The 13,748-nt window shown below is 35.3% G+C and overlaps 1 protein-coding gene across 1 annotated transcript in view; it reads right to left on the reverse strand.

The window, feature by feature from the left end:
- The window catches only part of ANKMY1 (ankyrin repeat and MYND domain containing 1), a 38,342-nt gene extending 26,449 nt beyond the window's left edge, over window positions 1–11,893 (reverse strand). The window contains exons 1-6 of the mRNA XM_029284279.1: window positions 11,684–11,893; window positions 9,955–10,261; window positions 4,842–4,988; window positions 4,035–4,504; window positions 2,002–2,218; window positions 866–1,030 (exon numbers count right to left, since the gene is read on the reverse strand). Of these exons, the coding sequence (XP_029140112.1) occupies window positions 866–1,030; window positions 2,002–2,218; window positions 4,035–4,504; window positions 4,842–4,988; window positions 9,955–10,261; window positions 11,684–11,718 (1,341 nt within the window). The 5' untranslated portion in view covers window positions 11,719–11,893. The remainder of the gene's footprint in view (window positions 1–865; window positions 1,031–2,001; window positions 2,219–4,034; window positions 4,505–4,841; window positions 4,989–9,954; window positions 10,262–11,683) is intronic.
- Window positions 11,894–13,748: the final 1,855 nt, after the last annotated feature.

Raw genomic sequence — 13,748 nt, forward strand, 5'->3', positions numbered from 1 at the left:
ATTTTGCACATGTGATTTCATTATATCCTTCTTTTCTTTCTTTCCTTCTTTCTTTCTTTCCTTCTTTCCTTCCTTCCTTCCCTCCCTCCCCCCATTCATTATGGTACTCAAGTGCTCTCCTGTCCACAAATACTCACCAGACTTGGATCTGGCCAACTTGCAGATTCATATGACTTCAGACTACAGTATATACAGTATATACAGTATATACAGTGAGTTGTATATCAGTTATACAACTCACTAGATTATAGACAGCAAAGATGAAAACATCACTGTCTTTTAATGGCAATAACTGCTATTTGGTTTTTGAAAACAAAACATCTAAAAATCATAAATACTTTTTAAAAAGTTTCAATAAGCACTGGCTGCACTTTATATTATAAAACTAAAAGTGAGAGAAAAGACACTTAGGGACCAATCACTATAGAGAAGCTCTAATCCAAGCTATTTAGGGATTTAAGATAGAGCAGTAGAGCAAATACCACAATACACAGAAATAAGCATTTTAAGCAAAGAACATTTGGAACTGTGGGTAACTCCATTCCTACTGTGTATAGTTTGGTAACCAAGTTAAATCCTTATTAGCAAATTTAACTTTCATTTGAGAAATGCAGTTTCACAAACACAAAGACCCCAGACAACTTCAAAAGGAAAATCCAATACTTTCCACTGAATTTAGCACAATGGTAACCAATGTGGTTGGTTAATACAAATCATGGGGATAAGTTTACATCTCTTGCATACGCCTCTTCATTCCATATAATCAGCACAATTCAATTAAGTGCATGCTCTCTGTATTGAAAATGAAAAGTATGAAACATTTTGCTGGATTTTATTTCAGATGTATATATTATGAAGGACTAACCTCTTTTATAAAGATATTCCTTTCAGCAATATTGGGCTGAAATCCTTCTGCAGGGAAATAGTGAATAACACACATGGATAAAGTTGATAATCCTTCATCACTGCATTTATTCACATCAGCTCCACAATCTAGAAGAAGGTTGATGATGTCTTCTTGATAATTCAACTGTACAAACAAACTATTTCAGTTATTTTCACAAAGTTTTTTTTTAAAATTCCAATCTGTGCACATTTTGAGATTATGAATTTTGATTTCTCCAATGAATATGTATAATGAGTCTATCACTCCCTATCTGGTGCTCCAAATATATTTGGCTTACAGTTCCAAAAATGCATAAATTACATATTGGCTTAGAATTCTAAATGTAGTAATCTAACCAGTTCTCTAAGGTATCAAACTGGTCTACAATGACTGTCCAGTAACACTCTACTCTTTCATACTTTCAATTGCTGTTGACAAATAGCATAAATTCTTTCAAATCGCTCAAGCAACCCAGAGCTGTAATAACCACTGATTTTTTTGCTAATACTCCTAACATGCTGAAAGTAATTAAGCTGGAGATAATAACTACGGTGGATCTTGAAGGTTACTGATTATTTAAATTCAGTTTAGACTAGGTTCTAGCCTGATTATATGTACATTACCAGCACAGCATCTTCAGTTAATTCAGTCTTCCAGACATTTTAAAATCATGAGGACACCCTGCTTTCACATTTTCAGCTGGTGGTTACAAAAATGGCCTATCTCTGCAACGACACCTGCCCTATAGAGTAATGCAAGGCCCCAGTGCTGATCTATTTGAAGCATCTTTCGACGACTTTTGTTTTTATGTTAGTCCTTAATCCTTAACACCTGCTAATAAATTTTTTTTAATGTATTGTTGATAACCTGCTTTAATCCTATATCTATAGCACTTAAATTATTTTAAGATTAGGAACCAATGTGTAAATACTATAAATAAATAAATAAATAAATAAATAAATACTAAAAATACTATAAACAAATAAATAAATACTATAAATAAATAAATTTAAATGGTACAATACTGTCACAATACAAAACTGAATTTAGCTGTACTTTTACCCACCCTTCCAGCTTGACCATGCCAGAAAGCATAATATATAATAAGAACTTACAGCAGCAGCAGCAAGAGCAGTATATCCACTCATATCTGCTATATCTGGATGGGCCAGATTGTCCCTCAGAATCTCATACACTCTTTTATAGCCTCCTTCTGCTGATTTCTCAATCAATTCTTCAGCAATAAGCTCTTTGGGACCTTTGGGTGCAAAACTATATCGGTTGCCTTTGATAATGGCATTAACATTCCCGTCTATTTCGTTCTGACAATGCCTGAAAGTAAGCAAAGACATAAAAATCTAGAAATACAATAGAAGTACAGAGTTTCATTGTGGCATCCAAGTTAGATGTTTAATAATAATAAACCCTTTATTATCAAAGTATAACATGTATACAGTGAAATTGGCTGAGCTTCCCTCTGTGCCCCCCCTCACCATAAACTCACGGTGACTACAACCCCCCAATTTATTTCACCCTATGAACTAATTGCACATCACGCCGGCCTCACGAGTCTGTCATGCATAAAGTTATAAAGTTATGTCCCATTCAGAAGCCTGACAGCCCATGGATAAAAGCTGTTCTTCAGCCTGTTGGTACGGCTGGCTATGTTTCTGTATCTCCTACCCGATGGTAGGAGAGTAAAAAGGTACCAACCAGGGTGTGAGTCATCCCTGAGAATTTTCTTCACTCTGCCAAGGCAATGGGCCCTGGCGATGTCATCCAGTGGAGTCAGGGAACAGCCCACAATGTCTTGTGCCGTGCTCACCACCCTCTGCAATACCTTCCTGTCCGCGGCTGTCAGGCCAGCATACCAAACCACAATACGTGAGAACACTTTCAATAGTAGACCGGTAGAAGGTCATGAGGAAGACATGGTGAGTTTTTTTTCCCCTTACTTCTCCTTATCCATCTTTGGTCTAATGCTTAGTGAAATGGTAATTCTGTTTATGGGATTTACTACAGAATGAAGACATGAGAAATCGTAGGACTCGGTATCCCCCTACATTCAATATTCTATCTATGTAAAAAATATATTCCCTCTCCAAAGGAAATTAGTTAAGAAGAGAAAAGGCTTTAATCTTGGTCTCTCCTGAGCTTATTTATTTAATGTGAAAAACAATCAATCATGTAAATGATCATTTTCAATCTAAAATGATATAAACAAATGTTAATCATCCAAGCAAAGAAGGTTTTTCACTGTTCCACTTTTTTGGGAGGGAAAGGTAAAAAAACAGCTGCAGGAGCACATAAGAATCAATCCTATGCGCATGTGCACATACACATGCACGCACACACATTTACACAGGTTTTTTGATTATTTTCTCCAAATGACCAATTTTACAGAACTAGAACTAAACAATTGGATAAACTAGATGCAAAGAAATTGAGGGCCAATAAAAAAGTACTTTTTAGAAACAGTACAGTTAGGGAACCTCACTGCCATAAGATCTAGTGATGGCCGCCTATTTAAACTTTAAATTTAAATGATTTTAAGAGTATCAACAGACTCATATAAAATATTAGTTATCTTTAGTTATTAATTTTAAGCTCCTGAAGCACAGAAAACATCCAGTGAAAGTGGCTGTAGCCCTCCCAGCTTTGTTTGTGAATTTCTCAAATCCTCTTAAGTTGTTACTGTGTGTCACATAATGTTGGACTAGACTGGATCTCTGCCTTTCTACCAGGCTCTTCTTATTTCTTATATGTTTCTTTCTCCCTGAAGCCCTCTGCCCAACCTTCTTAAACATTAAACTAATTAGAAGTAATTAAACATTAAACTAATGAGAAATAACAGTATTTCTGATAACTGGAATTTGGATGGGGTTAGAATATTTTTGAGTATCTGATAAATAATGCCCCAGTAGACACAAAGAGAAGGAATTGGCAGAATAATGTTGTGTAGGGTAAGTAAGGAAGAAGCTATATTTCATCAGCAGTTGAAAGGACAGAATGAAACATATAGTATAAGCTTTTAAAACATACTTAATTCATTGAGTTGTATAAACTATTCAGTTGAAAAGAGATATGAAAAAGCAACGGAAAATAAAATTTCAACCACATTTTCATGTTATCAATTGTCAGTTCGTACCTATATTTATATATGTTTTTCTGCATCTTAACCAGAATAGCGGTTGTGTTGGTTATATGCCATGGTTTTTCAGAAGCGTGATGATTTCTTTTCTTAAAATATTGAAAATCAAACTCTTTCAAGAAGGATTGAGTAAGAGGAAGATTATCTGCATCAATTGAATATATATACATATTAGCAGGCAACGTATAGTTGTCATCATTTAGCAGAAGACGTTTGAATCTGTAGAAAAACGGATCCTTTTCTTCATTCAGGTCCCACATTGAAGTGCTTTCCTCTGAAATATACTGTTCTTTAGACTCAGAATCAAAATAGATATTGAGTTCTGGGAAATCAGAAATAGTAAAATGCTCATGAATTTCTGTACATAGTTTAATAATATGGTTTCGGTGCCACAGGCCAACATCTTGCCTATCATCTGGGTAAGTTTCAATTCCTGGTCCAAAACGCTCATCAGCCTTATAAAGCCCCTTTAGAGGAAAAAAAATGTACAAAAACAAAAGAAAATATGACAGAATAATACAGACAAAATACAGAAAAGAATGCATTTTAATGTATTTGCATGCTTATTTATTCAAGGAATACTAAAAATACTAAAAAGGATTAGCAACACTATGAAAGAAATCAGCAGTCTATAAACCCTATAAATAAATGAATAAACTTTGTGCTATTCCTAAAAACATTCATAACCTTGAAAAAAAATGAGTTTCTCAAATATTTGTTGAATTTATTCATTTTATAAACATGATGGTGTAGTGTTGTAATTATTATTAGAATTCATATAATATTTTAAAAGTTTGTGGTTACCTGAAATCGTTTTCCATCCGTAAATTCCATGGTCCCATAGCCTTCTTTACGATTAAGATAAAATGAACCTGTAAATCTGGAGCCATTAGGCCAAAAGTAAACTCCTTTGCCATGACGGTGATCTTTATAAAATTGCCCTATATATCTCTGCAATAAAGAATAAATAAAAAATAAATGTATTCTACTTTAAATGAATATATTCTAGTACATTTAGAGAATTTCTAAATATTAAGATAAGCAATACTGCAGCATCCATGGACAGAGTTCATCTACTTCACACAATGTAGCATCTGCATGCATTTTTCTGCAATTATAGTATTTGAAAACAGAGAACTATATTTTCATGACTAAATGATCCCATGTATCAGGTACTTTGGAAGAAAGTTTCAGAGTGAAAAATTCCAGCTTGAACCACAGGTCATTTTAACTTTATAGTTCTTTAATCTCTTTCCAGAGAATTCCCCCAATTTTCCAGCAACAATTCTTAAGCTAAGTAAATGATAATTAAACTATTCTGAGAATAGAACGGGTTAACTTAATACCACCTTCCATTTTTCACCTTTCATTCCCACATGCCAGCTTTTCAGCTTTGTTGTGAATGAATGTCTAAATGTGTAATTCTTAACTTCTACTCTAAATTTTAAAATTTCAGGATGGCTTTAACATCTACTCTTTCTAAATGTTTGAACTAGAGTCAAAGGTTTACATTTTAAAAAAAGTGTGGACACATTTATCAAGCATATAAAAGAGGTTGCGTTGAATATATAAGGAATTCTAATGCCAGCATTACACTGTCTGGCTTATTCTCCATTCAGATGATGCATGTCAAAATCCTTGCACCTTACCCACTAGGTAGCACTTAAATTAATATTATGTCTCACTAGGACTTTATGTGCGAAAGAAGCTTGAACACAATTTGAAACTTGAGCACAAAACTATTTTGAGCAGTATGCATTTTTCTATTTTATTCCTGATATTGTTTATACAATACATGTTGAACAATTAATACTGTGTTTTAAGAAAATTGAAAGAGAAACCAGGTAAGAAGATCAAGCATTAGAGATATCTGTAAATAAATATAAACTAACACAATGAATATAGTTATGTTTTCTAAACAGAAAGAGAAAAAAATATAATTAATCCAATGAAAACCCCAAGTTAAATGCAAACACTACAAAAATATTTAGTATGTATAAAAAATGAAAGAGCACTGAAATTTCAAAGAAAACCCAGGCTATAAATGTGATTTATGTGATCTAAATTGTGTTGAGGGGCTTCAGCTGAACATATATAAGGTGAACATGTATAAGATGGATACTAAATGGGGCATGCACATTAGGCCTTCTTGTTTCTCTCTATAATGTGTATCCATTCTGCTCCAAGTTTGAAGGAAAGCTGTATGTTAGAACAATTGGTTTGAAGACAAGGAGAGTAACCTGACTTAACCAAACATTTTAAAAATCAATATAATGATTAACATCATTTCTAATTTCATAAATAAATTATGCATTGATTTAAGCATGTTCTCTTGTAAGTCTTGAATCTGTTTTCAATCAGTTTCACTGGATATTCTGAATTTTGGTATAATTTCAACCGTCATAATCTTTTTACACCATAAACCATCAAACAAACATAAAAAACTTCAGCACACAGGGAACTAATAAATGTAGAATTGGGTAACCAACTCTGAGTTAAAAGGAAAATCTGGTTTATGGAAACCTTTGTTTACCTTACTAAAATACTAGAGTAAATTATAATTACAGAAAACCAGGAAACCAAGCAGGAAATTTAAACAGACAGAAAAAGAACACTAATGGCCAAACACCATCACTAAGGTTTAGTATCTGAAATAGACCAATCAATAAAAGAGTCTGTATTTAAGAGATGTCCGTACGTGTAATATGATGAATAATTATTTCAAATATTACAAAGACCATCTAAAGATTTTAGGCCCAATTGTTTTAAGGCTTATAAATAAAGAGGCTCTAAACACTCATAGGAGTGTTGTACATTCTGCCTTCTAAAAAGCTTCTCCTGGGATGCATCTACAGGACACATAGGAAAGCAATCAATATATACAGTGCGTCACAGATGCACTGAATCCCAGCCTATATTCTAGACGTTGACAAATTTAGAGAAATCTGCAAGTTTTCTTAAAGTTCTCACAGAAAGTTGATAAGAAATAATTAAAGGCACTAGCAATTTACAACTGACTGCCTGTATATATCACAGCTCACAAGGGAACAAAAAAAAATATTTTAACTGATATTTTCAAAGAATTTGAATATAGTAGCATCATCTGCAAGCTTAGGAAATTTATTCCAGTTAGCTTCATACATGGAAAATAACTACAGATTATACATATTGAGAATTACAACGTTTAATAAAGAGAAATCTATGGAGAATAAAACTCAAACAAAGCTATAAACCCTAACCAATCCACAAATTTTATTCTTGGTAAATTTCATTAATATTGCATTTACTGCATGAATTACTGTCACAGTAAAAAAAACTGAATATCTATTTTCAGAATGATATATTACATTCTGTTCTAATAAACATTATTCAGTATACAGTAAATAAGGTGAAGTAATTGACAAAATAAATAAATAACATACAAATTGTATCTGAAAGGAGCACATTGGAACTATATACACTTGAGACTATTATTAACAAATAATTTTCTATCAAACTCAAGCAAACTCTCTCAGTCTAAATATATAATGGCATTCAGACATTTATGTATTACTAGCGTTGCTGTGGCTCAGTCTGGTAAAAGCGTGTGTTGCTTTTACGTCCAACAGATGGCGCTGTTTTTCAAAAAAAGCCTGTTTTTACCTGTCACAAGTGTGACATCTATATAATATAGGTATATAAAAACACGCGCGTATTCGAATGCAATGTTGTGTCAAAATTTCAAAGCAATCGGTGAAGAACTTTCAGAGATTTAAGATTTTGAACAAACGAACATTTACATTTTTATTTATATATAAGATTGTCTTCTCAATCTGATTCCCAGAAGAAAATAGTCTTATAAATAATCCCTTAAAAATCTACTAAGAGACTAGTAGCTTACAATATTATTTTCAGGGGGGTATAGGAATCTAATTTATTAGCCATTGCAAGCTAATAATTCAGAAATCTGCATATAACACAGGCTACTAAGGGACATGGAAAGTACTTGAAGAGCCAGTTTGGCCTAGTGGTTAAGGCACCAGGCTAGAAAGCAGAAGATTGTTTATTATCTTAAATAAAACAAACCATAAACATTAAAGTAAGAATCAAATCACAGTACAGTTGCAGAACATTTCAAGCAAAAGATTCCAGGCATTTCGAGCTAGAAAAAAATCTGATAGCAGATGGTTTAAAAACCTCTCTCTAAAAAACTTGCAACTGTCTGCTAGAGTAATGGGCTAGGTAGTCCAATAGTTTGAACTGATAAAAAGGCAGTTTCCTTATTGTAATAATAAAATTTCATAATATTAAACCTCCCACAAGAAGTCTTGCAATAGATTGTGAAAATTATCAAGCTTAGAGTTTGATGAATCCTATAGAGTGGACAATTTTTTACCCTTAAAACATACAGTGCAACTCAAGGATCTTATGCCAGTTTGACTTGGGCATAACCAAGATACACAAACTTTTTTACAGGCATTTATGCAACGAGAAGTCTTTTTTATATAGAAATGCATAGACATGGTTTTCAAAGGTTTACCCTGGGGGAACAAAGAAGGGTAGACTCCTGTTCAGCTGTAAAGAACTATGCAAGGATTGTTTGACAAGCCAATAGGAACACATAAAAAATATAGGTTGGTGGCTTTCTTCAAATTACTTCTTTTGCTCACAACCTCTTTAAGATATACAGTAGTCTAGCCTTCTTTCTGTTTCATTCAAATCTATGCATAAATACTAAAATAATAACAAACCTAGAAAATCAAGAGATGAGCTTTCAGCCAGGCCAAATAATCCCTACTGAAAAATAAAATTCAAGCTGTTTAGGGTAGGGATGCCCAACCCCTGAGCCACAGCCCAGTAATAGGCCACGGCCCAAATGAATGTATGCAGCTCCATTTGTGTGAGCTATGGGAAAGATTGGGGACCGCTGGTTAGGTGATACCAAGAAATTCACAGCTTAATTGTATGTATACCTTTATCTATTTACCTAGCTAGTTAGCTAGCTAGCTAGCTATCAATCAATCAATCAAACACATGCTGCCCATCTTACTGAAGGTGACTCTAGGCGGCTTACAAACATTAGATAAAATGCAGAATAAAATATAAAAGCAATAAAGATCAAATTTAAAAAATTGAATTAAAACTAAGCAGAATGAAGAGGGAAGGTGCAAAGCGTGCACAAAGAGGCGATGGGGTGTTTTCTACTCCATTAGCCAACTCCAACACGCTACACACTCCATTAAGGCCCCGGGCTATGACTTCAGGGGGCAAGAGGTTCCAGAGAGTGGAAGCCATGGCAGAAAAGGCTCTTCTGGGCCCCGGCAGCCGAAATTCTTTGCCTGACAGGGTCTGAAGCATGCCCCCTTTGATAGCACAATTATATACCGTACATGTATTTCTCACATGTATGTGGCTGCCCATCTCACATACTGATCCTGATGTACAATTATCTCCTCAGAAGTCTCACAAAATTCAAAAGATCTACTCCTAAAGACAATGCACATAAAGGCAGCACTTTCAGCTGTTCAGACACAGTATAGTTTTTTAATCATAAAACAATGTCTCATGAAGCTTAAGAGAAGCCAAATTATGTGAAGAATCATTATCCACCTAATATTATAAACAAAATCCAAGTTTCCAAGAATAAAATAAACATTCAAAATAATTATATTGTGGAAGAATTTATTATAATTAGTACATATAAAATAAAGCTTTTAGAATTTTCTGAAAATTGTCATCTATTACAAAAGTCAGAACACTTTTTCTGTCTTATGTATTTTGAAGGATATTGTGATAGATACCTCTGAGCATGCATGTTTGGGCATGAACACTAACCTTGACTGTTCCTTAGCTGTTTTTATTATGTAAAGTTGCAATAGTAATAATACTTTACATACAATACCAAAATAAGCACATTTTAAATATTAAACCAGTTTACCTCACCATTGTCCCATGCAAATTCTCCATATCCAAGTTTTAAATCAAATGAAAATTCGCCTTTATAACAAGAACCATCTGGCCATTCTTGCACTCCAGATTTATACTCAATCCTATTATTGTTCAGATCATCTTCAACTAATATATCTTGCTGTTCATTACTCTCTTTCTCATAATCTTCTCTCTCTTCTTCTTCACCACACTCATAATCAACAGCAGGTATTTGCTCAGTCTCAATTTCACTTTCTTCTTCTCTTGAGAATGAATTATTTGCTGAGAAGCCATATCCTGGTTTATTTTTCTTCTTTCTGAAATCATAATCAGGGACAGTTACTATTCTTTATCAACTAAATTCATCCAATACTACAACTCTTTCACACATAATGTCAGTAAGTAAATGTATGTAGCTTAGATTCCTATTCTTACCTATCAGGAAATATGCTTAATTTAAAGAAGCAAAGTTTATTTTTGAGGAGACATGCCAAAGATACTGGAACTGTACCAATTCTGCTGCTAAACATAATCAAATACAAATTAGCAAAAAGAAGCAATTTTGTTGCTGCTTTATTTTGCACAATTAGAGAGATGGCAAAAGACAGTAGCATCTTAAGATCACCAAATAATGTTAGACCATAATTATTCTAAATATCAATTTGCTGTTATCAAAAAAAATTAACTTTCAAGATAAGTCCAAATAAGACATGAAGTGAAAGAACAAAAAATAGTGGCCTGAAAGTTTTGTACAAGTTAAATAAAACAGCACATCTGCAATGGGTTGAAGCCCACACGTAATAATGTTTTAAAATAAATTATGGCAGGGAAATAATTTTAGAAATACTTGCTAAATTTTTCAACCTAGTGATTCTTAAAACTGGACAAACGACTAATGACATCCTTCCTGTCCAAGAATGTCCTCCTATTTTGTACAATCACCTTTCTCATTCACGTAGTTGTAAAGGACTCCCTGTACAGTGTCAGAAATTATTTTGTATTTTCTCTTCTTACCCTATCGGAGAGGAAAAATTACCAAGAAGAAAAATAAAGAACTGTATGCCTTTTGATTAATGACCCTTAAAAGCCTGTGTCTGGATGTGATTTTTTTTACTCATATCCAGAGGCTTTTAATACCCTTATACCTCCTCTTACACCTTGTCCCATCATTCTATGGTAAAAGCCGATTATAAACACGATATTAACATAATCTCGTAAGTGTACTTGTTTGCACTTTATAGTCGCATTCATAACGAATAGCGTTGCTATCCGAAGCAACAGATACTTATTTTTACAGCACCCGCTAGCCGTACAAAGCCTTCCCCGTGCAAAAAGATGTGCGCGGAGGTGGGGGAAAACTTTCGTCTACCGCAGGGGTAGTCAACCTTGGCTCTTTTATGACTCGTGGACTTCAATTCCCAGAATTCCTGAGCCAGCTAAGCTGGCTCAGGAATTCTGGGAGTTGAAGTCCACGAGTCATAAAAGAGCCAAGGTTGACTACCCCTGGTCTACCGGTACAAAAACACCGCATTCCTTCCACTTCACACGTGAACGCCACGCAGCTCCGCGGTCCGCCTATTCTGCCTTCGCAGCCTCTGGCCAGGCCCCTTTCCCGATTCACGTGGCTGTGCACACTTGCCGCCGGCTTCCGCCAGAGGTCTGTAGAGACTAGGGATCTCGTTCTCACGGAGCAGGGAGATCCGACAGTTTAGAGCCCCGTAGAGAGCGGCACCACCCACCCAAGAGCCGGAGCGGCAGCCCGAATAGCCTCCATTGGATCTCAAGGTCGGGGAAGAGTCCTCCGGACCCGCAGACGCCGCCTCATAAGGGCCGGGGAGGAGAGTAGAGACGTAACAGTCAGTGAAGACGTCCTCAAAGCGCTGCTCCTATCGCCCCCCAGTAGCAGGGAAAAGGCGGGCAGGCCTCTCTCGGCAGCTCTGGATACCCCTCTCCTGCCTGGGCTGCGCTGCATCCCGGTTTCCATAGAGACCAAGGCGGAGTTTTATGGAGCGCGACGTGGCTCCACCTCGTAGTGATTTTTTTTTTGTTTTTTTTTTTACTGGCGGTTCGGTCGGAGTAAATGCTCCGTTGTAAACAGACTATGGCAATGGCTTACACTTGGTTTTCTCAGTGATCACATAAAATTCGGTGGCTCCTTTGATCTAGATTATGTTCCAGGAATATTTTTTAAATCTTAGCACTTCCTTGATGTTCAAAGTAAGGATGAGTTCCTGTTTTGTTGTTGAACTAATTATCACCAGTTGTGGTCCTGTGTAGAAGAAATGGTTCTCATACAAGACTTAATACCACCTCACCTTGCCTACTGCCTCTGTCCCTACGGAAAGAAATTCAAATACCTTAATTCGTCTAGAAATATAGTATGTTAAAATATTGTGGGAATTCTTAATACAAACTGATAAAGTCTTGGCTCATAACAGACAAGATTTAATTGTGATGGAAAACATAATAATGTGGATAATTGATGTGGCAATATCAGGAGTTACTAGACTAAAAGATAAAAAATTAGAAGACCTCAAAGTATTAAGATATGAAAATCAAATCTGAGATTACGGCAAAAAGCGATCATGGTGGTCCCAGTAGCTATCAGCACACTGGGTGTTATACCAAAAAATCTTAGACAGCACCTAGAAAATCTGTGCTTTGACAGAATTTCCATCTGTCAGTTACAAGGGCCACATTGCTTGGATCCACATAGATAGTACAACATCCTATGTTCTTGGGAAGAACAGGATGCATATGAAGGCTAAAACCAGCTAAGAACTAGAAGCTGTGATTTCACACTTATGTACATGATAATAATAACAAAGAATTGAGGAGACAGCAACAGACAGCAAATACCACCTTGCAAAGAAGCTAAAGAAATAGTTAACCATCTAGTTAGATACTGCAAGAAAATTGCAGATTGACTACAAACAACAGCATGACAAAGTAGCAACAATGCTGCATTGGAGTATCTACAACAAATACCATTTACCTGCAAGCAAGAACTTGTGGAACCACAAAATAGACAAAGTAATAAACAATGAAGAAGCTGAAGTGTTCTAGGACTTTAAAATTCAAACAGACAAGCACCTATCACATCCCTAACAATTGTCAATAAGAAAGACAAAAGTCTAGATAGTGGATGTGGCAGTACCTGGAGGCTGCAGAATAGAAAAGAAAGAATTGGAGAAAATCACAAATGCAAAGACTGGCAAGTAGAAATAGAAAGACTGTGGCAAAAGAAAGCAAAGGTAGTACAGATAGTAATAGGTGCTTTGGATGCAATCAGGAAAGTGGAACACCATTTGAATGCCATTAGCATTGATAAAATCACCATCAGTCAATTGCAAAAGGCAGCTTTAGTAGAAATAGTTTACATCCTGCAGTGATAGCTTTAACACCATCAAACAATATCATCTGCCTATCACAGCTCCCTGGGAAGATGAGATAAGTGGATAAAAGTGCCAGTCTAAACATCTGGCTGGCTGTAAAACAAACTGGAGGGGAAAAAACATGACCTGAATGACTACATTAAGAAAAGCCAAGAACCCTTGCTGAAGGAAGTCAATCAAGGAAAACAAAGGCTGAATATTGGGGGTGGGGAGAGAGATTAAAAAAACCAATTTGTTAATTGGAAGAACAAGCCAATGCATGATTAGTACTTGAAAGAAGGAAAAGCTGATAAAAAACGCAAATGAAGTTCGTTCAGGTCAGGAGCATTAAAGAAACTGAAGGCTTTGTTTTAATGGCTCAAGAAGATTTGCCAACTAATTGCATGAAGGCAAACATTCAAAATGTAAC

The sequence above is a fragment of the Protobothrops mucrosquamatus genome, unplaced genomic scaffold, assembly GCF_001527695.2.
Source record: "Protobothrops mucrosquamatus isolate PMUCROS unplaced genomic scaffold, P.Mucros_1.0 scaffold488, whole genome shotgun sequence".
Lineage (NCBI taxonomy): Eukaryota > Metazoa > Chordata > Lepidosauria > Squamata > Viperidae > Protobothrops > Protobothrops mucrosquamatus.